The 26,536-nt window shown below is 36.4% G+C and overlaps 5 protein-coding genes across 12 annotated transcripts in view; 3 read left to right on the plus strand and 2 right to left on the minus strand.

The window, feature by feature from the left end:
* Positions 1-1,507, plus strand: part of LOC115443341 (neuropathy target esterase sws) — a 29,009-nt gene extending 27,502 nt beyond the window's left edge. For 5 of the 7 annotated variants that reach the window (XM_030168697.2, XM_030168698.2, XM_037444828.1 and 2 more), the window contains 2 exons: positions 42-92; positions 848-1,507. In XM_030168697.2, the coding sequence (XP_030024557.2) occupies positions 42-92; positions 848-958 (162 nt within the window). In that variant the 3' untranslated portion in view covers positions 959-1,507. Of the gene's footprint in view, positions 1-41; positions 135-847 lie in introns of all 7 variants that reach the window. The other 2 variants (XM_030168702.2, XM_030168700.2) reach the window with 2 other exon arrangements.
* A 1,392-nt stretch (positions 1,508-2,899) lies between these two features.
* LOC115443318 lies at positions 2,900-5,168 on the minus strand. Its single transcript, XM_030168675.2, has 3 exons — positions 4,806-5,168; positions 4,251-4,426; positions 2,900-4,067 (listed from the first exon to the last, which is right to left on the minus strand). The coding sequence occupies exons 1-3, from the start codon at positions 4,918-4,920 to the stop codon at positions 3,033-3,035; spliced, it is 1,326 nt and encodes a 441-aa protein (XP_030024535.2). The 5' UTR covers positions 4,921-5,168; the 3' UTR covers positions 2,900-3,032.
* Positions 5,169-8,706: 3,538 nt separating this feature from the next.
* Positions 8,707-10,462, plus strand: LOC119190920. The gene is made up of 2 exons (XM_037444298.1): positions 8,707-9,685; positions 10,106-10,462. The coding sequence occupies exons 1-2, from the start codon at positions 9,034-9,036 to the stop codon at positions 10,264-10,266; spliced, it is 813 nt and encodes a 270-aa protein (XP_037300195.1). The 5' UTR covers positions 8,707-9,033; the 3' UTR covers positions 10,267-10,462.
* Positions 10,463-10,925: 463 nt separating this feature from the next.
* Positions 10,926-18,277, minus strand: LOC115443317 (cytospin-A). The gene is made up of 12 exons (XM_030168674.2): positions 18,073-18,277; positions 17,171-17,370; positions 16,681-16,860; positions 16,087-16,175; positions 15,607-15,703; positions 15,120-15,300; positions 14,924-15,040; positions 14,557-14,734; positions 13,980-14,124; positions 13,501-13,659; positions 11,722-11,845; positions 10,926-11,202 (listed from the first exon to the last, which is right to left on the minus strand). Exons 1-12 carry the CDS (start codon positions 18,176-18,178, stop codon positions 11,090-11,092), a joined length of 1,689 nt encoding a protein of 562 aa, XP_030024534.2. The 5' UTR covers positions 18,179-18,277; the 3' UTR covers positions 10,926-11,089.
* A 367-nt stretch (positions 18,278-18,644) lies between these two features.
* The window catches only part of LOC115443316 (neurogenic locus Notch protein), a 150,670-nt gene continuing 142,778 nt past the window's right edge, over positions 18,645-26,536 (plus strand). Inside the window, exon 1 of one of the 2 annotated variants that reach the window (XM_037444301.1) lies at positions 18,645-19,180. In XM_037444301.1, the coding sequence (XP_037300198.1) occupies positions 19,069-19,180 (112 nt within the window). In that variant the 5' untranslated portion in view covers positions 18,645-19,068. The remainder of the gene's footprint in view (positions 19,181-26,536) is intronic. The other variant, XM_037444302.1, reaches the window with a different exon arrangement.

Consider the following 26,536-nt stretch of genomic DNA (forward strand, 5'->3'; position numbering starts at 1 on the left):
TATTGTAAGCGTTAAGTTAAACGCCGACACTGTCGCTTCAGATGTCATCGAGCTTAGAGGAGGGCGCCGCGTGGATCAGTGACACAGAATTGGTTGGCAAATATTGACCTGCACACAGTAGTTTGGCCGCAAGGGTTTAGACAATTTTTTATTTTTTTTTTGTTTTATGTCTGGGAGCACAGGCCTTTAGTGATGTCCACTGAGCTTCGGGGTCCGTTAGTTTAGTACTGTATTTGCTGTGCATGTTTATTAATCTTTATGTATGGCTATTTGTGATGAAATATCGATAAAGTGTATTTTAGTTTGTGGATGTACACTAAGACTGCTAATATAGAATTGTTTATTTTTATATTAAACTAAGTGTTGCTTACGATTTCGCGCTCGTGAGAAAAAAACGTTACAATTTAACTTTTGATTGAATAGATTCTTTTATCGATATTTCAACAATTGTACCGAAGTAGGTTCTTGGGGCTTACTCATTACTTATTTTGGTAATATTTTCCCATTCTATCTAAGTGCTTACAATCTTAACACTAAACCTATGTTCTAAATTCGGTTGCCATTTAAAACACCTTTGTAACACGCCTTCTATGCTTACTGTCTCCAATTTTAATAGACTTAAAATAACTGAAAGCGACGATACATGTATACCGATCATTCGAGCATCTACTAAGGCAATATATAACCAAGTAAAACGTTTATAAAAGTAAAAAAAAAAACTTTTTTTGTATACACCATTTTGAAGTAATTTGTTTTGTAACCCGTGGATGGTCGTTTTTAGCATTGTCTAGTAAAGCTCCATATCGATTACACAATCGATTAAAAACTGACAAGTCGATATTTCCAGGAGGGTATTCGGGCGAGGCGCGTGGGAGGGTCCCTGTCCTTGTCTGAAGACGAGGTAGACTCGGAGGCCGAGGTGTATGACCCTCTGAACAAGCGTGGTGGGAGTAGGTGAGACCCGACTTTATACGACCTTTGTAAGGCGTTGTACCAATACGTACAGAGTGACGACGAGCGACACTAAAACGAACATTCTAGATACTTATGACGGTAGTTTGGAGGGAAACTGTGTCTTTCAGTGGTGACAAATTATAATCGATGTCTCGATGATTAATGTGTTATCGAGATTAGTGTGAATGATATTCGATTTTCTGATTTTGTTAATACTATGAATGTTTTAAACGTTTTTACAATGTGGCTTCCGATAAGAATTTAAATGTAAGTCAAATATTACAAAATAAATAGTACATGTATTGCAAGAGGCTACAATTTCAGCTTATGAACAAAATGCAAATGAATAAAAAAGAAATATGAACACTGCCGTTTACATTCCTGACAAAAAAACTTCCAAGTTTAAACTTTTCGGACAAATTTATGATTTTTATGGAAATTGTAAATAATCGTTTTTTGGATTTGTTTGGAAAACCTCAGTGAACCATAGAGAAGCTATGTATGTTTTTATTAACATTATTGACAGAATAAAGGAATTTGTAATGGACTATTACTAATGCTATTTTGAAATTAAATGCCATCTTTCGAAACAAAACCGCAAGGTCATTACTTATGTATGCTACAAGACTTCACAGTTTCAACATTTCACAATATATCAATCGAAAATAAAAAAACAAATTATAATAATTTAAAATTGTATTATTAATGTTAACTAAATTATCGTATGTAAAGTAATATTTAGTGCAATAATTTGATATTTAATCAGGTTCCTCTGATATATATATATATATATATATATATATATATATATATATATATATATATATATATATATATATATATATATATATGTAAGTCACAATATATTGGGATAGACTTTATGTTCCTTAATTATGATGATGGTCATGATGAAGTTTGTGATTGTCGCTGGCTTCTATATTCTGCTTCTAGACTCAGTACTTTATATTGTATTCATATTATACAATATTGTAACGCAAAGCTGCTAAACAGAGTGCAGCTCACTATCTTTAAAACTAAGAACTATCTCCTTATAGTAAATAACCTTTGATATCAGTGTTTAGACTGGAAGAAAAATAATTCAACTTGCTTAAAATGACATCTCAAGTACCTTAATTATTTCTTATCAACTTGTCCTCATATTATTAAATTTAATAAAAAAAAATTACGTTTTAGTTGATATGTCATTTTATTTAAGTTTTTTGAGTCGATTTTTAACGTGGCAATAGCGTTTGAATTATCACGACGTGTGTCTAAACATTTATAGAGGTGTATCTCCACATCTTGCCCGTAGATATTTTAATATACAATGTGATAAGATGTCAAAGAACAAACGATCGTAAAGTATTAGTAATAAGTGCCATTAAGCATTAATTAAGGAACTATTATACGATTCATATCTCGCTGTGTTTGCGATGCTCGCAATATGACGCGCTTTGCTTCGGAACAGTTCGGGATCCCGACTACTGAACATTTTTATTAGTCCTAAAGGATTTTAAGAACACGGTGTTTGGTGGTTCTTGTGATTTTAGGTAATATTTCGATATATTTGGTAATTATCCAGTGAAAATATTTATTATATTATCGCGTACTTATGTATAAAATGTTACAAAAAATATCGAAGACTTTAATGTGGCAGTATAAGGTTCCACATATTATGCATATTGCTTTTAGGATTTCTCTAAAAGTAGAAGTTTATAATACTTATTCACGTCTATAAGTAGACAGACTATTAGAAATAGTATGGTACGTTTTTTAATTCTTACGTACTGTCCGTAGAATATCGATATGTGAAAAGTGTAGTGTACGCAATCCGCACGTCTCGATACCTCTCGAATCTATATCATAGATTAGAATAGTCTGAACGACTGAAAACGTAGCTTTAAGTTAGCAGAGACATTGTCTCTGGTCAAATTGAAACCAAATGTGTAGCTCAAATGTCATGTAATTGATTTATTGATATTAAAAAATATTTAATAAATGCTTGAATTACATACGTTGTTTTATTATTGCTAATTTTTATGCTCAATATTAAAATGTTTACTATGATGCTTTGTCGGTTAGTCTCTGTAACACTTCCAGTTAATGGCTTTTATCAAACGCTCTTTGATATTGTGGAGTCTTCTCAGATAACTGTACACGTTGACCACCTCAGGGTTATCTCCCATGTCATTTTTTATCGTTTCGACGCGTTCTATACACATGGTCCTGTAGTTGTGGCCGGTTTCGAGGCCGTACGTGGTGGTCTCAGAGGTGCCGTCCCATTCCTCGTGGGTCCTTATCCTGACGTTCTTCACTCTTGTCTCCCAGTGCATTTTCATGTGGTACCTTATGTCCGGACAGTCGCAAAGGTTTATTAACACTTGCATACATCTCAGTTGTAAGAGGGGTTTGTTTGGCGTGTGACATAAGTCGACTAGACGTCTTGTCACCTCCACGCAACATTCTTTTGCGCGCCATTTTGAACGCGTCGTCAATGTCGTGTAAGCCAAAAGACCGACTGCGCTGATAACTACCTCTATATGCGGGGAAGTTAAGAACGGTCTTAGTACGAAAGTCAAGTCGTAGTTATCGGCTAGCTTCTTTCCAACAGTATGTTTACAGAGTTGCGTCATGCAGTCCATAGCGCTCGCTACGATCCTGGGGTCCGGGTCTCTAAACAGCGTCAGCATTACTTGAAACGCGTTTGCTTTTAACGGTCTCGTAGGATTCCATTCGGTCAGATTTGCTAGTGTTTTCAAATGCAGTAGCACGATACCCGTGTGGTCGTTTTTGATCATCTTCAAGAGGTTTTCGATAATTTCCTCATTCTCCATGATCATTTCGCAGGCGCATCTGTCCCTTGCTAATGTCCTGAGTGTGTAAGCGGCGGCGTAGCGTATCTCCTTACGATCCCTTAAGAACAATCTCATGAGGTTATCGATGACGATGGGCCGAGACATGATTCTCTTCCTGCCCTGGTAGTAGTTGCACAGGTGAGTGAGTATGATGCAGACTTTCTCTTTGATGACAGGGTCTCTGTCCAGCATCAGATCGATGAGGCGGTAGACAATTTGTAAATTGATGAGGAACATTGCGTTTTCTGATATTTGGACCTGTAAAGGCAAGTTATAATTTTCATCATTCATTCTATATTTGTATGTACGCTGCCAGAAAACTTTTATGTTTAATAAGTCTTGTTATAACATTGCTAGTCATATGGCCATTTTCTACCATTACGTACATACGTAAACCATCAAAACCCATCTCATAGAATATAACAGTCCATATTCAAATACCTGATCCAGTATGCTATGCAGCGCTTGCAATTGCACGAGATTGTCTGGCGAGTGTAGTTCCCGGTTGAGCACCCTGAGGCCGATGCGTCCGAAGCCAACTCGCGCCCTCGTGATGTCCACCTGCGGCGCGTACAGGGACGGTTGCATCGACTCCAAGCGCTGAGCTGGTGGGAGTTCTAATATAGGGGAAAAGAATGTTAATGAATTAAGGAAAATGAGAAATTACTATTATGAATTGATGGAGAAAATACCAGATAAAAAGGCTTTTTGTTTCTTCAGACCATAGAGATTTTTTAACAATTCGGTAGGCAACGGCTTAGTTGTATGTCTGGAACTGTAAAGTTAATGGGCGGCAGATGCTGCTTACCATCAGGCGGACCGCTTGCTCGTTGCCTACTAAAGCAATAAAAAAATTTACCTTAAATTTAAAAATATAAAAAGGCTTGAAAGACGGAATCTGAATAATAGTTGTGTGACGGCGATGTAAGCCGTTATGATACTGGCTAAAGACGGCAGCGTCATTAAAATGATATCTAGGTATTCAGCAGCACTTACCTGTATGAGGATCGAAGTGTTTCTTTCTCATGGCGCGGTCCACGGCTTTATTGATGACCCTTGGATTCACGGAACACACCAGTTGCAGGTAAGAATTTTTGTGCGAACAAAACATTTTGCGGTAAAATTTTCAAAATTAAATAATTCATAAATGTTTATGTATAACTTACAAAATATATGTTGACAGTGCCTAAATGACACAAAATCTAAACCAAAGAGAATTATAATATAATTAGCATAATAATTAGAAGACCGGGAGACGTGGCTTAGTTTACACGTAGGATTATATCCTCTTTGGTTTGCAACGGCCAGCTCGCGCGGACCATTGCGTCGTTGATATGTTTTTCTTTATTTAGCTGTCATTTGTTTTTTCTTGCTCTGAGATTAGATCGGACGGACGTTCACATTATTTTTGCTCGCTAGCTATATTTTTTGTGTTCTTGAATTATTTTTAATTATCTTTTGTAAATTTGTATATTTCTGTTATGAGTAATAATTACTATTTTTGGTTCATGTTATTTTTTAAAATAAATAAATGTAAAAACCCTAAATTCAGAAGTGGGATTGTGCCACATTCTGACGCCATTTTCTAAGACGTGTATAAAATTTAAATTCTTTGTTTTAAATCCCTACTTTCTTGTTTGTTCGCCATGCCGAAGATTAAAAATAAAAGTGGAGCTAGGAGTCGTGAACGTTCTTCCGTTTCGAGAATTGAGCAACAGCTTGAATCTGTAATTTCTAGATTAAATGTGTTTGAACAAAATGATTCCAGGATTCACAATGCAATGACATCGCGTGCACTGCAGCTACCCCGGGACAAACCGCACGCTCGCTTACACCACCGATGCCGTGCGGGCCTGGAGTACCTGAGGCTGGAGGTTCACTACCAGCACCGCCGAGCAATGTATCCCGCGCATGTAGCGTGGATGCGTGCGTGCCGCCTTCCACCACCGAAGGTGTTATGAATGAGGTGACAAATAAGCTAGTAACAGTCATCAAGGCGCTTAACCCGGTAAGATCCAATCAAATATTTATTTCGAATTTTGACCCATCCTTACATGATTTTAATGTGTGGTGTAATGAGGTAGAACATCTGCAAAATATTAACCGATGGGACGACCGTGAATGTTTAGCGCGTATAGGTCATTGTCTAAAGGGTGATGCTCGTGTTTGGCTTACTGAGTGGACAACTAATGATCGCTCTTGGTCGAATTTCAAGCGAGAGTTTCAGTCATTGTGCCCGCGTCGAGTAGATATTGCAAATATTCTTTTCGATGTTAAAAACTGACTCAGATGAGTATTCCACATATGCCGAATATGCTAGACGTTCGTTACTGCGTTTAAGAATTGTTCGGGGGTTAAGTGAGGAACTAATTTCTGCGATTATAGTGCGGGGCATAACCGAGCCTCAAGTCCGGTCAGCTGCTATGAATGCGAATTTGTTACCTAGTGATATAGTTAGCTTTTTGTCAGTTTATACTAAACCTTATTCGAAGGCACAGATCAAATCACGTCCTAATAACAATCCTAACAATAAAAACTATCCGCACAAAAGAGGTTATTCAGGTGCTAAGTCAAAATGTTTTACTTGTGGGGAGTTTGGACATAAACAGACCACTTGCTCTAAACGTTTTAAACAAAATAATGAATCTGATAAAAATCAGTCGTCAACTTCGAAGCGGTTTTATACAGATAGCTCAGTATCAAGGTCTGAACCGTGTGGTTTTTGCAAAAAGATTGGTCATAAGATCGAAGATTGTTTTGCAAAACAGCGTATTGAATCACGCGGAAAATCTAATGTAAATTTTTGTCGCGAAGCTTTAAATGAATACAAGTTTAATGATATTGCAGCTGCAGTGATTCAAGGGGTTCCTGTAGATATTCTTATAGACAGTGGTTCTCAAATTTCTTTAATAGCGGAATCAGTAACCAAACATTTTCAGTGTACCCAAACTCCTTCTTTTGTACATTGCGTGGTATTGGAAGTGATCATATTGAGTCTAGCTTTTCTACTCACGTTAACTGTTGAATTTCCTGAGATTACACTTGAAGTAGATTTCCATGTGGTGCCCGATCGATATTTGAGTATTCCTGTAATACTGGGTACCGATGTACTTAATAGAGAGGGTGTGGTCTATACTCGAATGCGAGGTGCTCAAAGTTTAACGCGATCTAAAACAGTTTTTGATGTACAATTGAGTGTACATCAATTCAGTATTAATACTCCTGTTATTGGTATTGAGAGGGAGCATTTGCTTTCTGTAATTAATGAATTTTCAAATTTTCTCGTTACTGGTACAGCCATTACTACCGTTACCACTGGATCAATGCATATTCGATTGCACAATAAAACACCCATAGTGTATAGACCATACAAAATGTCCTATCATGAGAAAATACGAGTCCGAGAAATAGTTAAAGATTTACTCGACAAAGGTATAATTAGAGAATCGGAATCTGAGTTTTCTAGTCCCATTCTTCTTGTGAAGAAGAAAGACGGTAGTGACAGAATGTGTGTGGACTTCCGTGCATTAAATGCAAATACTATTAAGGATCGCTATCCGTTACCACTTATTGAAGACCATATAGATCGTTTGGGCAAGGCCGTCTATTTTACTAGCCTTGACATGGCTACAGGCTTTCATCAAATTAAAATGGATAGCGATTCAATTCAATATACGGGCTTCGTAACACCTGAAGGGCATTATGAGTATCTTAAAATGCCATATGGACTTGCCAACGCCCCTGTTGTATACCAACGTATCATAAGTAATACTCTACGACCTTTTATTGAATCTGGCAAGGTGCTTGTATATATCGATGATGTATTAGTACCAAGCATGACGGTCGAGGAAGGTTTGCAAACTCTCAGAGAGGTATTAAGGACTTTAACTACTGCAGGTTTTTCAATAAATCTTAAGAAGTGTACTTTTATTACGAAGGAGATTGAATATTTGGGTCGTACAATAAGTTTCGGTCAGGTAAAGCCGAGCGCGTATAAAATCGAAGCTTTAGTTAAATCTCGTATACCTAATAACGTTAAGGAGGTAAGACCCATTTTTAGGTCTCGCTGGTTACTTCAGAAGATACATACCTGGATATTCTTTGCGAACGGGATGTATCGCCGATCTACTCCGCAAAGGTGTGCAGTTCCAGTGGAGGGATGAACATGAACGGGCTCGTAACGATATCATTAATCGATTAACTAATGAACCGGTCCTGGCTATATATGACCCTTCTTTACCCACGGAAGTGCACACTGATGCTTCATCACGAGGGTATGGGGCGGTCTTACTTCAGATCGATGCTAAGGGGCGCAAGCGACCAGTTGCATACTTTAGCAAAGTAACTCAGGGCGCAGAGCCTCGCTACCACTCCTACGAGTTGGAAACGTTGGCTGTTCTCAAAGCGCTTCAACACATTAGGCATTATTTAATTGGTAATAAATTTAAAGTAGTTACGGATTGCAATGCCTTAAAACTCACTCAACGTAAGAAGGATCTATTACCGAGAATAGCTCGATGGTGGATGTACTTACAGGACTATGATTTTGAATTGGAATATCGTAGGGGGACTGCGCTATCTCATGTAGATTACCTGAGTCGTAATGCAGTTAATGTATGTGAGATCGCGAAGTCCCATAACTGGGCCCAGATAGCGCAAGCCGCTGATGAAGAAGTTCAAATTCTATTGCAAAAGCTTATTGATGGTGAACTTGATCCAAAAGGTATATCAAGCACAAAGATGTATTGTACTACAGGTTCGATACTATCGGAGAACAGTCTCGTTTGTTATGTTATGTTCCAAGAGGTCATCGCCTGAGCCTACTAAGAGTTTTTCATGATGAACATCAACATATTGGTATAGAGAAAACTACCGATTTAATACTTAAACATTTTGGTTTCCTGGACTACGGCAGTTTGTTCAGAAGTATGTTCAGCATTGCATTGTCTGCTTAGCTTATAAAAAAACACCGCGTCAGCCCTTACAACCGATCGAGTCTTGGGACAAGCCTGGTATTCCATTTGATATTGTTCATTCTGATGTTTTAGGGCCCCTGCCCGACTCGAATGGTTATAAGTATGTTGTTTTAATTGTAGACGCTTTCACAAAATATTGCCTGTTGTATCCTATTTGTAAGCAGGAATCTATTAAATTAAAACAAATATTTGAAAACGCGATATCTTTATTCGGTACTCCTAAGACTATTGTAGCGGACCGAGGACGAATGTATGAAAGTTCTTTATTTATTAATTGGATTAGAGAGTTAGGATGTAATATTCATTTCATCTCTCCGGAGATGCATCAAAGCAATGGACAGGTTGAGCGGTATTGTCGAACAGTTATGAATATGATTAGAATTGAAACTAATTTTAGAAAAGAAAATTGGTCGAGTATTCTTTGGAAACTGCAGCTCAACCTGAACATTACGAAACAAAAATCTACGCAATACTCACCTTTGAATTTGTTAATTGGCAGCGATGGTGTAACGCCCGTCATACGATCCATAGTACGCGATGTTGCTTTGGAAGCAAGCAGTCCTAACCGAGAGTCCTTGCGCGAGCTGGCACGGCAACGTGCGTCTGAACTCTTGGACAAGAACCGCCTGCAACAGGATGCTCGCGTGAACGAGCGTCGCAAGCCACCAAAGTCGCACCAGTTAAACGACTTGGTTTTCGTACGCAAGACAAGCCAGTCTTCCGGAAAATTGGACTCCAGCATGCGAGGGCCTTATACCATCACGAAAATATTACCACAAGGCCGGTATGAGCTAAAGTTGGTGTCTGGCTCGTATGGCAAGACCACTCAAGCTGCGGCCGAATACATAGTGCCATGGCGTGGGGAATGGACCCCAGATGTATGTATGGCGTTCTTTGAGTGTGAGTATTTTATGTGTACATTGTACTTGTATGTTGAGTATCCCGAGGGCTCTACTCAGAATGCATCCTGAGGGCTCTGCATTCATGGTACGCTCCGCACCCCAAGGGGGGCGGCGGATGTAGTACTGATAACGCATCCTGAGGGCTCTGCGTTTGTTGGGTGTACATCCCGAGGGCTCTGTACATCTATATTTACTAGTAACCTGAGGGCTCTGCTAGTTTAGTTCTGAGATAACCTGAGGGCTCTGTCTCTTATTTTGCGTTTCTTGAATTGTATATCCTGAGGGCTCTGTACATTTATACTATCTAGTAACCTGAGGGCTCTGCTAGTTTAGTTCTGAGATAACCTGAGGGCTCTGTCTCTTACTTTTTAACCATTTATTGACTGACTTTTCTAATATATAAAAATGTGTTTTAAAGGTGACGAGGATGAGATCAAAGATCACAGAATCAGTGGAAGTAACGCTGAAAATTCGTTGCAAGAAGTTGGGGTCCATGCTGACAATTTACATCGGTCATCCAGCCCAAGCCACAATACGGGCGAGGACGCACCTTCTTCAGGAAAGGCCGAATTAGCATAATAATTAGAAGACCGGGAGACGTGGCTTAGTTTACACGTAGGATTATATCCTCTTTGGTTTGCAACGGCCAGCTCGCGCGGACCATTGCGTCGTTGATATGTTTTTCTTTATTTAGCTGTCATTTGTTTTTTTTCTTGCTCTGAGATTAGATCGGACGGACGTTCACATTATTTTTGCTCGCTAGCTATATTTTTTGTGTTCTTGAATTATTTTTAATTATCTTTTGTAAATTTGTATATTTCTGTTATGAGTAATAATTACTATTTTTGGTTCATGTTATTTTTTTTAAAATAAATAAATGTAAAAACCCTAAATATATATATGGAAAATCTAGACAGGTTTTTTATTAAAATTATGAAAAACCTCATGTCTGTGGATGATTGATGTTATTGAACATCCTAAAGAATAATAAAAATATTTATCAATAACTTTGATTATATTCTTTTAGGTGCACAGAGTCTCTATAGGTATATATGTATCGTCTGCTCACAACAATTACCTATACCAACATCTAATTTTGAATTGTAGGTTGTGGAAAATGTAGTTAGCATACGTTATTAATGTGTAAACTTAGATAAAGTATTCATGTACGTTTCTGTTTGTTTTCCCTGTATTATTAAAATAAAAGAAAATACAGCTTTTAAGCATTAGCCTTGTAATTCATTATATTACATTGGTAATATATTTTAAAATTCTATTCACAGAATTCCTTTTCCTATAACTAGTTGTTTTTTTTTTATCCTATAATTAAACACAATCCTCTCAATAACATATTGTTTCGGTGCTTGTTTTTTGTTTAATTTGGAATGGAAATGATTTTTTTTTATCTTCTCGGGTATGCTCTATATCCTTTTCTTCTGCACTTGGTGTCCACTATCAATTGCGCTTGCCGCTTCAGGTAGCATCGCGATGGTATGTCTTCCTCTTCGTCCGACGCTTTAAAATATCAAAAAATAAAGTCAATGTCTATACATGTTTCCCTTCCCAATAATATCTATATTTATTGAGATGTTTTGTTTGGCTGACAGTAACTCCGTGCCATTCTGGTCAGTTTAGGCGCAGATTTTGGTTTACGATAAATGTGAAATTATAATCTATACTATTATATAAATATGAAGAGTTTGTTTGAACGCGCTAATCTCAGGAACCACTGGCTCGAATTGAGAAAATCTTTTAGTGTTGGATAGCTCATTTATGGAGGAAGGTTATAGGCTATATAACATCACGCAATGACCAAATAGGAGCGACGCATAAATGTCGCAAAAACATTTATGCCTCGCTCCTATTTGGTCATAGCGTTAAATTTAACTTATGAAATGGGCAACTCTTGTATTCCTATGAGGCGGTAGGTCATTGCTAGATCTTCTGTGTGTATTATAATTACGGCTGATTCAAGTCAATCTTTTAATGATGATGGTTGCATGAGAGAAAATTTATCAAGAAAAATATACTTACGTGGTGCCTTCACTGGTTCCTTTAGTACCAATTCCTTGTATGTAGGGAGTGGTTTTTCAGATTCTTTAGGGGTGCTTTGGCTGTGGACGCTGATACCGGCCACCGAAGCAGCGGCACTTGTTGGCTAAAAACATCGTAGTAGGTTGCAGGTTTCAGCTAAATACTAGCGTATGGGTGCTAGTTGTTATTGCTGTTGTTTCCTTGCTTTACTAAAGGCCACCAAAGCAAAGTAACAGTAGCGAAAGATTTCCGCCTTATATTCATTGAGGCAAATACATAATGTAGTAGTGGCGAAGAGTGCAATGCTTCAAAAGGTAACCAGAGGTTAAAAAACATACCTAAGTTAACATATCGCGATCAATTTAACAGAAAATAAAGATAAACGTAAATAAAACTAAAAGGGAAGCCGCTAGGAATCTGGTTGTATGGACGCTTTGCCACTGTAAAGTAGACAATAATATCAGCCCTGTATTATATACTATCTCGCTGTTGGGCTCGGGCTTCCTCTTCTACTGAGAGGGCTCAGGCCTTAGACCACCATGCTGGCCTAGTGCGGATTGGTAGACTTCACACACCTTCGAAATTCCTATAGAGAACTTCTCAGATGTGCAGGTTTCTTCACGGTGTTTTCCTTCACCGTTAAAGCAAGCGATAATTCACAAAGAATACACACATAATTTTTAGAAAAGTTAGAGGTGTGTGCCCTTGGGTTTTGAACTTGCGGACATTCGTTTCGGCAGTCTGTTCCACAACCAACTAGGCTATCGCCGCCACTATGTGTAATTATGTAGACCATATACGATGAGTATTGGATATCTGCTACCCTGTTCTTTTAATAAACTATCAAATGTGAGATAGTCAAGTTGACCCAACTCTTCACTCGTGCACATTATTAAATGGATTTATAAAAACCAGAGTTCTGAGAATATATTATAGACCAGACATTGGGAAGAAGCCATGGTCACTCAATTTAACGTGAAATAGCAAAATAGCAATGTAAAATTGATATTTTTTCCATATGATTTGCACATTTATAATGCAAATATATTTTCTGGAAATATATTATTTTTGTATTAATACCTAAGGCCACTGACTATCTTGCCGTACGGACATTCCCAATAAGACAGCAATTTATTACATATTGGTAATAACTTTTGGAGCAAAAATTTAGCTCTGATGTCCGGTCTATAACTAACTATATAGTTTAACTAGCGACCCGCCCCGGCTTCGCACTAGTGCAATGCTGATACTAAATACACTACAGAAAAACTGTGAACGTTGTATATGAAAAAACATAGCGGCCCGCTCTGGCTTCGCACGGGTACTTATAACATAACAAAATAACAGTATTTCTCCACTATTTAATGGACGTTATTATACATATAAACCTTCCTCTTGAATCACTCTATCCATTAAAAAAACCGCATCAAAATCCGTTGCGTAGTTTTAAAGATTTAAGCACACATAGGGACAGAGAAAGCGACTTTGTTTTATACTATGTAGTGATGATGGTTTAATGCAGCCATACTCAACCTGCGACCCGCCGGATCTTTGTGATTGGCCCATCTTGAGTTACAGGCAAAGATTTTATATTTCGAACCCATCATAAAATCATATATTATATAGCTGGCTTTATTGTGACCAGCTTTTTTTTCAATAATTAATACATCTCCAATTTTGAATTTTGTTTTTTATTAACAAAAAATTTTTGCGGCCCTCGCATCACGATCGAAACGTTTTTGTGGCCTCTTTAAAAAAAGGTTGAGTATAAACACTCACATTAGATGGTACGATGATAGTAGTGACATCTTTGTTTCGCTCCTTGACATCGTCGGCCCGCACCCGCGCCTTCTCATACCTCGTGGTGAGGACCATCACCAGTTCCTGCACGTCGCGTGCCTCCGCTGTCCATTCGGGCATGCTGGGATCTGGTATTATCTCCAAAAAAATTAAAATGTTTTGTATTTTTCAGATTTAGTTGTTAGTGAGAATTTATGACGATAGATGTCGCTGTAAGATACATTTATATCAAAAAATCTATGGTTGAAAAAAAAATGTTTTTCGTGTAGGTAAAACGAGAAAATACCGAGTCAGTACATAAGGAAATAGCATTATTTTTTTACGCGATTGATGGAAATGTACATATCTATGTGTAGACCTATAACTCCGATAAGCATTTGTATATCACATGAATTACCATAGATTTGTGATATCGAGTCTTTTTCATCTTAAGATATTAGAAATTTATTATAACTTACATCTAGAAGCTTGCACAAATCGTACAGCAGTTGTTTGATATCTAATAGAAAGTTTTCGAGTTCTTCTATCTTCTTTGCTACTTCTTCGTGTATTACTTCTTCCTTTTGAATTTCTTCTTTAAGCTCATTTATTTGGTCTTGTCCTCTAAAACATAACATATTTCATTACTACTGCAAGAAGGTTAAGTTTCCGAATTTGTAAACAGTAATCTCTGGAATCAAACACTGAACCGATTCTAAAAATTCTCTTACAATTGGACGTAGATACGCAAAAAGGATCTTGCTCATTGATATTCTATTTTATATTTTGTTAATAAAAGGTTGTAATTAATATATTTTGACTAAGATATTTTTACCAATGGAAAATGTAGACTTTATAGACTAGAACTAATTTGGCATACTTAGCTTATTTTCGACCATACTATGGGTTCGATCCTTTTTGCGTATTTACGTCCAATTACACTACTATCATGTGAGAAACATAAGTTATATCTTATTTTGATTTGAACACTCATCTAAGAAAATCTTCCACGCGATGAACTTTAGACTCCTGAGCAAAGGGTGATAATATTCTTACTCATCTTTATCCTTAACGGAAGCGAATTTGAACGCCTCCAGCTCAGCCATGAGGGTGGTTTGTTTTTGTTCTAGATCGAGTTTCTCTTCTTCCGTTGTTTGCTGCAGGTAGTTGAGTCGCTTGCACGTCTCGCGCTGGGCGCGGAATCTGTCGAACACCTCCTCTGGTTCTGTAACTCCTGCAAGCGTTGATGGGGACTTTTATAATTTACTTTTCTGTAAGTTTGTAGAATGACAGATAGAGTTATGCGTATTTTTATAGTCAAATTATTATTGTGTCAATAGCTTTACCCAACCTCCTTCCTCACAATTTTTTGCGTCTCGTAGAACTATAGCTGCAGAATTAAAGTGGGTGTAAAATGTGTAACCTGTAAGTTTCATAAGTCTTTGGAATACTTCTTCCATTTGCGCCGCGGCTGAGGTTTCTTCGACGACCGCTTCTGCTTCCACTGATCCTGTCGATTCTTGACGGACTACGGATCTTGCTGTAATAATACAGACATTGCATATTTATCATTGTGAAGTCGCTAATTGGTTAAAGAGTTTTGTATAATTATTCCATACTCTGTGGAGGAAACACCCTCTTTTCTAACTTTTCCAGTTCCCTTTTCCTCTCTGTAAACCGTTGCGAGAAGTACGCCCGCTCGGAGGCGCGCGCATGCTCCGCGTCGTGCGCGCGCGCCGCCTCCGCCGCCGTCGCTGCTGTCGCACGCACGCGCATATCCGCCGCCTCTTCACGAACGTGCTGAGCATGTACGGCTAAATGAATACTAACACTATTTGGATTGGATGTAGGTGTTAGGGAGTTTGTAGCATCATATATGGTGAGAAGCCAGTTTTTCAAAATAATTTAATATTATAAAAACAATTTTAAAGTTAAATATGTATTTACTACTCGTATTTTTTTAGTTTTTAACCGACTTCAAAAAAAAGGAGGAGGTTTTCAATTCGACGTGATTTCTTTTTTCTGAATTTGATACTTAAAGTCATTCGTTAATGTCAATAGATCTTAGTCACATAGATATAACGGCGAACAAAGGCACATGCTTACCTCGAGTTTCATAATTTCTTCTTTCTGTTTTTTTAATAGTTCTTCGATCCGAGACAGTGAGCTTTCAAACTTCACTGAATCGTCTATTAGAGCTTGTCTGTAATATATTATTTAAGTTAATAGCACTCCAGGTTTTGTGTGTGATAAGTTGGTTTGACTTAATAATTTGAACAGTTTTTTCTTAAATTATGTAGAAAAGGATATCTCTGGCTAACTATTACAAGGATCTATGTTATATTTTTTGCACGAATTGAATTATATATGGAACATATAATTCTAGATATTTTCGGTTAACATTTTCAATAATCCCGAAAGATATATGAAGAACCCCATGAGTTATTGTCTGCAAATTTTTACCAACATGAAAATTTTTATTTCATTTTTCCTGTATAAATTAAAATTAACATAGGGTTCTGTAATAATGAGCCAGTGATATATAAGTGACGAAGAAATATATATTAATATTAATATTATATGTACCTGATAGAGAAATATTTTTTCTTGACTAATTCCGCTTCTGTCCACTGTATCAACACTTTATGAATTTCGTTCTCCAAATGTGACACGTGCTAAACAAAAATGTACTATGTTTATAAATAATATATAAAAATCTTACTACATTCATCTCCTTGGTTTTAAGATAACGAATCAAGTATATAACTGTTGACTATAAGTTCGATTGCCTGAGTAAGAATAATTCGTAAAGGTTTTTTGATAATGTCTGATCGCAATAGGTTGCCTTACGTTATTTGGGATGGAAATAATATATACGTAATCCTTGTATGTACTCCCGATAGTGTCCCTGCGTATCCCTTCGGGGAAAGAAGAGTTATTTATAGTTGTATATTAAAGATATCGTAAGAACATTGTAGCCAGTGTCACTACTGGTCATAATAAGACTTAACATCTCATGTCTTAAGATGGCGAGCTCAGTGAAATATCAAACAATACTTTGTCATTCAAGTTGTTGGATGGTGTTTCTACATGTTTATGATCGGTCTTATCTTTCAAGCAATAAAACAATATATATTGAAATAATTATAATTAAAGTGTAACTAAATATAATATGGCTACCTTCCGAGCTCTGCTTGTGATCTTCGATTTGACGAGATCACTTTTGGTACTTTCTATGAGCAAACATTCGTATTCTCTTTCTAATTCAGTTAACTTTTTCTTTTTACTGCGCCTTTCGTATTTCAACAGGTCCAGCATTTTCCGCTGCTCTATCACTTTTAAATCAAGGTTGTGGATTATCTGTATTTAAAAACAGATAAGTAATTAAGACATAATAGACTAGAAGTTCATTATCAAACGACATTTTTTTACATTATTTAAACTCTATAAAATATTAAAGTCTTTTTGCAATTGCGGGTGTTCTAATCGAAAGGCGGCTTTAATAGCAATATAGGTAAATCCCTATACGGCTATCGAAGCTATCCTTCAAACAGAACGCCCGTAATGGGAAAAAGAGGCGGATGTGCCCTTATAGACGGAATAGGGTCGTCTGACCTTATATTTTAGTTAAATCTTTTCCCCAATCTCCATTACTGTTGTAAAATATTACCTGGTCAGCATTCTTGTTGCCGATAGGGCATACGTTGTTCAAATACTTTTTGACCTGGATCTCTTCTTCACCAATCACGGCCCTCGCCTCTGCGAGTTCGGCCAATCTCAGTTTTATTTCTTTCTTCAGCGTATCTATCAGATCGTTGTTCTGTTGTTTCTCAGCTTCATTCTCTTCGTAGTGTGACTTCCTTTGCCCCTCTGGAAATAAGTGATGTTTTACACCGCTTTTATTGAATCCCAATATAAATATTTAAATTTAAAATGATCTTTGTTTAAACGAAAGAAAAGTATAGAAAATAATTGCCAGAAGTTCTCAAATAAGGCTGAGCTCGTGTTTTGAGAAACCAATTTTTAAAATGTGTTAAATATAATTTATTAAGCGCGACTTAGAGAGCGTCTATATTTGATATTTATTTGTGTGTATTTTATTTATTTAACTAGAATGTGTTAATTGATTACTACTATGCCCATGTGTATATTACAGACGGGTATAACTACAATTCTTTTCAATTTGCATATTTATAAACTAATGACAATAGCTGCATCGTAATTATATTGTCATGTATTACACTCACACGGTTATATTGACTGATACGGGAGTAATATTCTTTTCTTTGTGAAAACTAAAAATATTGTTAGATAAGTTAATTAAAACTTTAGGGACTTTCCTGCCCGCACACCCACCATTACAACTCCTATAAACCAGGATCAGCAGTGGCACGCATTTTATGACACCGAGCGGTGAAGCTCGGCGAGTCTCAGGGAAAACTAATTTGTCAATATTCCGCAACGACATTAATCAAATAGAAAGATAGGGTGGAGTTGGAAATATTAATAAAACTAAACATTAACTAAGGACTAAAACATGAATTGCAAAAACCAATGTATACTAAGTCAAACCTGAGAGTTGTATCTTCTTTTTAATTTCAAATATTTTCGTGTTTATAGTGGTCAGCCGGTCTTCTGTTTCGATTTCAAATGGATGTTTTTCATAACACGTCGCCATTGTGGCTTAATTATTATTAAATGATTTAAAAACAAAGTCTTTGGAGCCGCGTGTTGAGTCTAGCAACCGGATATCGATTAAACAACACATGTTTAATTCATTTTGCGCAAGTTTTGATAACTGGAAAATTATAATCAACCTAATATTTTATTCATAACTCAAAAATGTTTTTATTTATGCCTTCCTCGTTTAGTAAAATGTATTATAATGATTATTTTATATCACATTTTTTTATCAAAAATACGTTCATGTACTATTTATAAATTAAATGTATATTTGTGATAAAAGGCATCGCTGAAATCAACTTTAGTTTAATTTATTTTTAGCGCCATCTCTGTTGTGGTTGTCAAACGACAAAGTTCAAAAGCACCCAACTGGTTGCGCGCACACAGCACTGTAGTCTCGTTTGATTTCTCCATTGACTCAACATTCCTCCGCGTATTTGTGTATGTGTGCGTATTTATGTTCTCACGGTTTTTTATCCGTAAATTCACTTATTTATGACTTAAATAATGCGTGAATTGTTGTAATAGAACGAAAACTATTATTTTTGTTTTGTTTAGAGGAATATATTTGAAAATACGTAAAGTTATAAGTAGCCTCAACGCACACAGGGATAGCGGCGGCCATTTTGATTTACCGTACGCTGTGTATTTACTGACAAAGCCGTCAGATGTGAGCAGGACGCGGCTGCGCATGTTCCTACCGGGCTTTACGTTATTTTTGAACGTGTTTTACCGCTAAAATGTCCAATAAACAAATGTTTTCGACGTAACAACAGTTCAAAAACAAAATGAAGTGTCAGTTTTTACATTTAGTTCCGTGAGTGTTGATTGTATTGTGTTATAACGACAGCAGGAGTAAAACAAATGTGTGTGATCCATGTGTGAATGTTGTGCTACAAAATGTGGTCGAGGAACTTTATACCGGATTATGGGATTAAATTGCTGTCCTTCATCATTGTGGCGACGACGCTGGCCACCAGGATCCAACGCGTCGAAGGTAAGTGCCAGTTGCGATAGTTTAAGATCTGTTGGCGAGCTTAAGAAAGCGCGGTCCAGACGATAACACGGCCGCGGCGGGGTGGTGTTGCGACACGAGAAGCTTACCTCGAAGCGGTGTCGCGCGCAACCGGCCGGCTTACCTGTCGGTTCTCACACTACGGACTTGTGAAACGAGTCGTTTTAAAAACTGGAGTGAATTCAACGCATCGCGTTTTTTAATGTTTTTTAATTGTACCGCGTTTGTTGATGTCGGCTCGGATTGTCCGGATTGTATTGTGACACCGGCATGCGCACAGCTTCGTGTGCATTTAATAACTTCTCGAAACTGAACGTTGTTTACGCGCATTGTTGTAGCCTCAGCAGTCAGCATCTTTGGAAACGATTTCCATGTATATCAGTCTTTACAGTGCATAATTACCGATATGTGTATCAAATGGCTTGTGCTTAGTAAACCGTTAATTGAGATGTTGTTTTATTAGACGTGACTCCAATTTCAACTGCCGTCTGCTTACTGAATGTAAAGCAAATGTGCTTACCTAATATCTATAACCATGTAGAGATAGATATGCCTTGTCGGTAGTAGTAGTATAATTTCTACCATCTATTAGGCTTAAACAGTCCTTTCCGAAGGATTTATACAGGGTCCTTTGACATTGCGTTAATAAAAGAAACTACATACGCGTCTTTATGTTTCCTAACATTGTGTTGAAAATCATCCATGAGTAACGAATATTTTAAACAAAAAAATTAATTTTACTTGTGAGTTTTTGATATTTTTAAAGTTTGGCATGATGTGGCGTGTGCGTGAGTGTATTGCTGACTGAAAATCTGATGTTGCTGCTGCAATGAATTCTCTTAGATTAGTAATAATGTCATTAGAGCGTGAATAGTTAATAAAATAATATTTTATTTTTTTTTTAACTTTTTCAAAAAGCCATTATTCATGAAGATAAATATGTGGTTTCATTCAATACGGTAATGTCACAATGACCCTATAAATACAAAATTCAAGATTAAACTGCTTGCGCCTTTGGCTCGCTCCATTTGTTATACTATAGATATTAAAGGTATTCAGCAAATTGAATTATAGAAAAAAATAAGAAAGCATGTTTTAAATTTTTACCGCCTATTTATTTTAACGTTCCACGATATCTTACTTAATTGCTAACACATGAATTTAGATTTTAAAAGTACTAGTCACCATTATTTACCAATCAGATTGTAGTATATGAGAGGATTCCGTACAAAATTTCAATAGCCGTGTTTATCCCACAGCGAAAATACATCGGTCCGATCAGATAATATCTTCCCCTACTAAAGGCCTTCCCTTCTTAGCTTTTATTCTGTAAAGCACTTAGTAACTGCGTTATGGAGTTTTAACCTATTTAGAAAAACTGACGATTATTCCTACAAGCAACGATAATAAAACATGCAGCTTTAACATTTCTATAAAATATGGCGATTAAGTTCTTAGTTCGACTACCTACTATAGTCAGAATGTCCGAAAGCGTCTGTAATAAACAATAATGATTGCCTTATCTTCGTTAAACCCATTAGAAGCGACCCAACTCAGGTAATCTCATAATTTCGCACGCGTGCCCGCGGCAAGCGAGCCTATCTTCCCAGAACGATGTACAAATGAAAACATTAAAGTATCCCAGATCTGTACAAGATAAGAAAGAACAGTTTTATTCTATACATATCCCACTGCGTGTTCGTCTAAACCTAGCCGTGTGAATACAAATGCCTCAAGTATACATTTTGTATGCGCTGCGCCTACGCACGATTTCTGTGGTCGGGACCATGATGGGACTTTTTGAATATTGATCAACCATCGCGTTATATTTAGCTTAGAGAAAGGGACAATGTTGATAAAAACGCCACTTTTAGGGAAAGTTTTTTTTACATAAATTACAAAATTTCATCCTAAATTATATGTTTTGTATGCCAGTTGCATTGATAATGTGCTTATTCAACATAAATTTGTTGTTAATGCTATAAAAATGTTTTCTATGCAAAGTACGTTGAGCCATGGACGTGCAATGAGCCTCTCAGACGTCTCTAGTGTGTAAGCGAAAAAGAATACTATTTATACACGTAGTTCCTGGAATTATATAATTGAATACTTATTGTTTATTTGCCATATTTTCTTAGAATATTCATATAAATATATGGGCTTGTAAATGCGTCTTCCATCTCGCATTATCTTAGTACTTAGTTTAATGAGTTATTCTTCAAAAATAATTCCTATTTTGGACAACAAATCCTGTGAGTCCCTAACAATGTACTAATAGCAGTTAAAACAAATATTCTATAAGTACTTTAGATAGCAATGACTTCACAAACCTACCCCAAACTGTACCATGAAACATCCACAACCGATAATGTAACTGAAGACAAGTGATAGTACATGATTTCTTTGTAACACCACAGTCCAATTGTATTGAAATAGACGACACATGCGAGCGTGTTGTACAAACGCGGACATCGTTCCAATTGTATAAACATAAGCAATTAATGGTCAATTGTGAGCGTCGAGACGATTGGTCCCGGCGGAGTTCATCGCACACTCGCCGTCACTTATAAATCTCAACTAAACGGCCTCCGTATGATTCCCCACTTATCTCCATTTGCAATCGACTCCTTGCGCCTTGTAGTATGCAAATATTGTTTAACAGTTGTTTTGTCACGTTTTCGTTGATTTACGATGATATGACATGTGGTCTAGTTATGTAGGACGCAGTAATTTATAAAGTTTGTACAATCTATTGAGCAACTTTTGTGTTGTACCTCAAGAATCACAGTTGATAAAATATATTTATCGTGTCAAGGATAACTAAAACATTTATATGCTGGCATAACATTTACATGTGCCCTTGCATAACTTCAAAAGAAAAAAATGCTTCCCGCGCTTTTTACTAAACGTCATCACCATAGACTATATCTGTGCGCTGCGTAACACATTTGCATAACTCGTAACATCTCAACGTGTTTCGCTCAATCGAGTCGTCGACAAGAAATTGTTCCCAGAATTGCCTTTACTTATTTGTAACGTCGGCCGTCTGAGAAACACTGAATATTTGAACAGTAACATCGGTTACGCACTGGGTGCATGAATTTTAAGACGATCGCCATGTCAAATGATGCTTTATTGCTTGTCCTATATGACGTACGCTGAAAACTAAACAGCCAATTTAGTGTTAAGTATTTTAAAATCGCAGCTTACAGGAACTTAAGCAAAATGCGATGTAATCGCGCGGGAGATTTAACGTGTTTGGAGTTTAAACTAAACGTTGTTTTAACCGGTTTCATGATAGAAACAGGAAAGGTGACTTGAACATTTTGCTCGGTAATTTCGTAAAGATTTTTTCGTTTTTTCGCCATATATCGATAACAAATTTAATATCGTAAAGCCAGCCTTCCATATATAGTCTGAGTATTTGGACCACACAATCCGTAGAAAACATTTTGTCCGTATCCGTGTAAATACTATTTTAGTTCAAAATGTTTGATGCTGGTATGTTGTTGGCCAATATAATTAACGTTAGATTTTATTCGTTCTGATATAATATTTAGCTTGTATCTTTTGGGGCAAATAAGAACAATAATTGAAGCTGCGGCGTAGCTATCTACTAAGAGGTCAGCTTGGCAATATTTAAAACATTAGTGTAGCATAATATTCAAAATAGATCAACAACATGCCATTTTTGAATTTGTAAAGCACATTACCAGTTGTTTCAAATATTCAGATCATATTGACCTTTTATTTTATATTTCGTCTCAATGGATCAATGAACATATTATCTGTTAGGTTGAAAATAATTGATAGATGTGATAATGATATATTGCTAAGCACATTTTTAATGTATCAAATATAGTTTACGTTACTTACCTTGGCATTTGAGTTCCGACTATAAATCGTTCGCGGGTTTGCCGACAATTTGGAATGTCAATAAAATTGCGCCATTAAAAAGAGTAACATGCAATTTTTTATATACTTTTTATTATGTAAAAATATTTATATAAAACAAAAACATGTAAATAGATAATAAATTATTTTGCCAATTTGGTATTTATCAAATCATTCATATGTTCCGTGATTCAAATCTAATTCCTAACCCGGTTTTCTATAAACAGTTTTTAATTTTCCTCATAATGTATTTTTTATTTATTTTTTTAGTGCCGATGTCGCTTATAATGTTAATTGACAAACATTAGTAAATAAATATATAATTTAAGTGAGTACATTTAAATAGTTTGAGACATAATTAGATAGTCAAATAAGTGCGCTCGTTCGCAGTTTACGGTTCACAGAGCTATAACTTTTCGTGATTGGTTTGTGAGCTAACAACTTAATTATTATATCGTTAAGTGTGTGCTTCCGTAATTTTATTAACGCAATTGGTACACACATAAAATTGTACGATCTAAGATTTATGCAGTTTGGTTAATTCAAAATGAGGTATGGCAGTTGATGGAACGGCGCTTTTGAATATCATAGGGCGCCGTGTACGTTTTTTAATGTTACAGTTTTAAACGCCGAAAGGTGTGTCGAAATTGATTGCGTAATTTTGTTTTAATTTGATTTTTTGAGATACGGACATTATATAAAGGCGAACAATTTTGTTACTTTCTTAAGTTTATAACCGTGTAATATTGATAGATAATTTCAAAGGATCGGAAGAAAAACATCGTTACAATGTTTCAAACATCGCATCTTAAAGTATTTTTATTAAGTTGGTGAGCGGGTATTTGTCACAAGAGCTGGCAACACATGCGGGAGCATTATGTAAAATAATTGTTTTGAGGTTTTTACATCACCAATGAGGCTGTGATGTTTTTATTGCTCATTCGCCACAGTATTGTATGGGAAATGTTAGTTTCTCATGCGAAAGTCTGCCATTGTTTATTTTTTTCCAACTTCGCACAACACTTGTGTTTATTAGGTAAAATTAAGTATTTAGAACGGGCATGTCATGTTAGGGAGATTAATTTAGCGTGACGCGTGTTAGAAGGCAAAAGGCTTCGTCGGTCAATCCTTGTTAGCTATATATTTTTTAGACTAAAAATGGGTGAATAATTAAAAGCCACATAATTAGGACTGCAGTATACGGTATACCTCCCGCATTAGCTGTTGATAACTTTAATTGTAGTATATCCCAGATTTTTGTAGTACGTCATTGTAGAACATGAGATATTATAGCGATTCCTATGCGTTTATAAGAACAACTGCTTTAAAAAGAAGAATGAGAAAGAAAATAATAAGTTAGCATGCCTTACGATATTATAAAGGAGTGTAAGTAATACTTTTTTTCCCTACTTTGCTGTTAATATCCTTCAAGGCATATCTAAGGAATTGTCTAAAACCCAAACTGCTATAATGGGTGGTCTGGTTGTACGTAGAAAAATCTCCAAACTTCGATCAGCCTTCGGAACGTGACGTTTACCAACAAACCTGTCTCGCATCCGTGCTTCGTGTTTGAGCAGGTCCGTCGTCTTTATTTTGTCGGTAAACAACCAAACGTAGATAACGTTGTTCCACATTGTGTCAGATGCATTGTGAAATTTCGACTTGTTGTTCTAATGAAGAAATTGTAAAATATTTATTTGCTTCGTTGTAAAAATGTCTTTAATAATCGATTGTTGAATACGATAGTTGCATTATCATCTGTCTATGAATGTAAAAGCTCATACGTACACAATATGCTCATTGTTTCGGTCAAGACAAAAACTCAAAGGATGTCTATAATTAGTTAAAAATCCATTCTCAAAGTTAACCATTGAGTTGCGCAAGCATCTTCCTCCATGTTCATCCATCGATCCGTAGAAATGTGAGCGCACCGTCTAGTGTTTACACACTTTACATATACGCAAGTGGTTATCAGCCCGTCGGGCCGTCCGTCCGTTTGCTTTAATAATAAGCCTGCGCTTGCGCCGGTGTCACGAACTCCAAACATAGCCGCGGGCTAACCGGCCGGTATGGGGTTACAAAAATTAAAAAGTGTTAAAACGTCTGAGTGCCGATGGTAAAAGTTACACCGGAGATCATCTTAGTCAATACTTTTTGTTGGGTTGGATTCTTAAGTTTTGTTTTGTAATATTCAAGGGATCCTGAGTTTAGAGCGTGGTTGGCTGCTTAATCTTAAGTTCAGCCACCTCCCAGCGTCAAAGGAACCATAGTTGACACCCCCAGCATACACATAGCAGCTAACTTATCACAGATCTTATAAGACCGGATTAGTATACCGTATTCGATCGCATAATGCAATACTAAAAGAAACCCTATTCATCACTTTGGCGCATATTATGCTATGATTAATATGAAAACGCTTTTCAAGTTCCAGGCTAAATATAGGTTGGGTAAAAAATGATCATGTATTGTTATTCTACTGCTGTCCACTCGTTCACGATGTTTCCACTGACAAAGCGTCATTTGTCTTATAATACCACGTCTCTTTAAATTATGTGCGTTAAAAATAATCTTGTTAAACAAATAACTTGATGAAGTTAAAGGGAGTATTTACAGAGTTAGAATATTTCAAATTGAATTTACAATGTAAATAAACAATGATTTGTCTTTGAGATTTTGTCTTAATAAGAAATGTGCAGTTCAGGGAGGGTAGATAATTAAAATTATACTAAATTATAATAAAGTATTATTAACAAAATCTATGTTTACAATTATGGCAATTTATATTGAATAATATATGCATAGAAAAAATACTGGCAAGGTTATTTCAATTACCTCAACTATAAACTGACCAACATTATAATAGGATTGATTCTAACAAAGCTTGCAACCATTATGATCTAGCATATTGTTTTCCAACCAAATTTTCGGTGTACATTCCCAGTACATCTCTGCCAGTGGAAAGTCAAATAAACTGCTATGATTATATCAAACTCACAAAATAAATATATCTCTTTGTCATGCTTTTAAAGTTTTAACTTGAAGGGTTATTGAGGATTCAATTTCCTAGTATCGAATGTCTTAATACTCTCCCACACGCACTGACCGACAAACGGTTCAAACCAATATCTGTCATACAAAATTAAACTGTATTTTGATGATATAGAGTCATTTACAATAAATCTCCGTTGACAATCGATAACGTTAACAGCCAAATTTCTATTCTACGCTAGCGTTGCGTTTATACTTTCTGAATGGAAATGAATATCAAAACGATAACCTATTAGACCATTTTATTAGTTGTACGTTTGTTGAATCCATTGATAAATTAATTACATATTTGTCATCGATATTTCTTTGAACCTATTTAGATAACGGTTTCTCGGGATTGCTATTGTCCACATAATATGATAATTGTCGACGCCATTGTAACATGGCGGGAAA

Source organism: Manduca sexta, chromosome 28 (assembly GCF_014839805.1).
Source record: "Manduca sexta isolate Smith_Timp_Sample1 chromosome 28, JHU_Msex_v1.0, whole genome shotgun sequence".
Classification (NCBI taxonomy): domain Eukaryota; kingdom Metazoa; phylum Arthropoda; class Insecta; order Lepidoptera; family Sphingidae; genus Manduca; species Manduca sexta.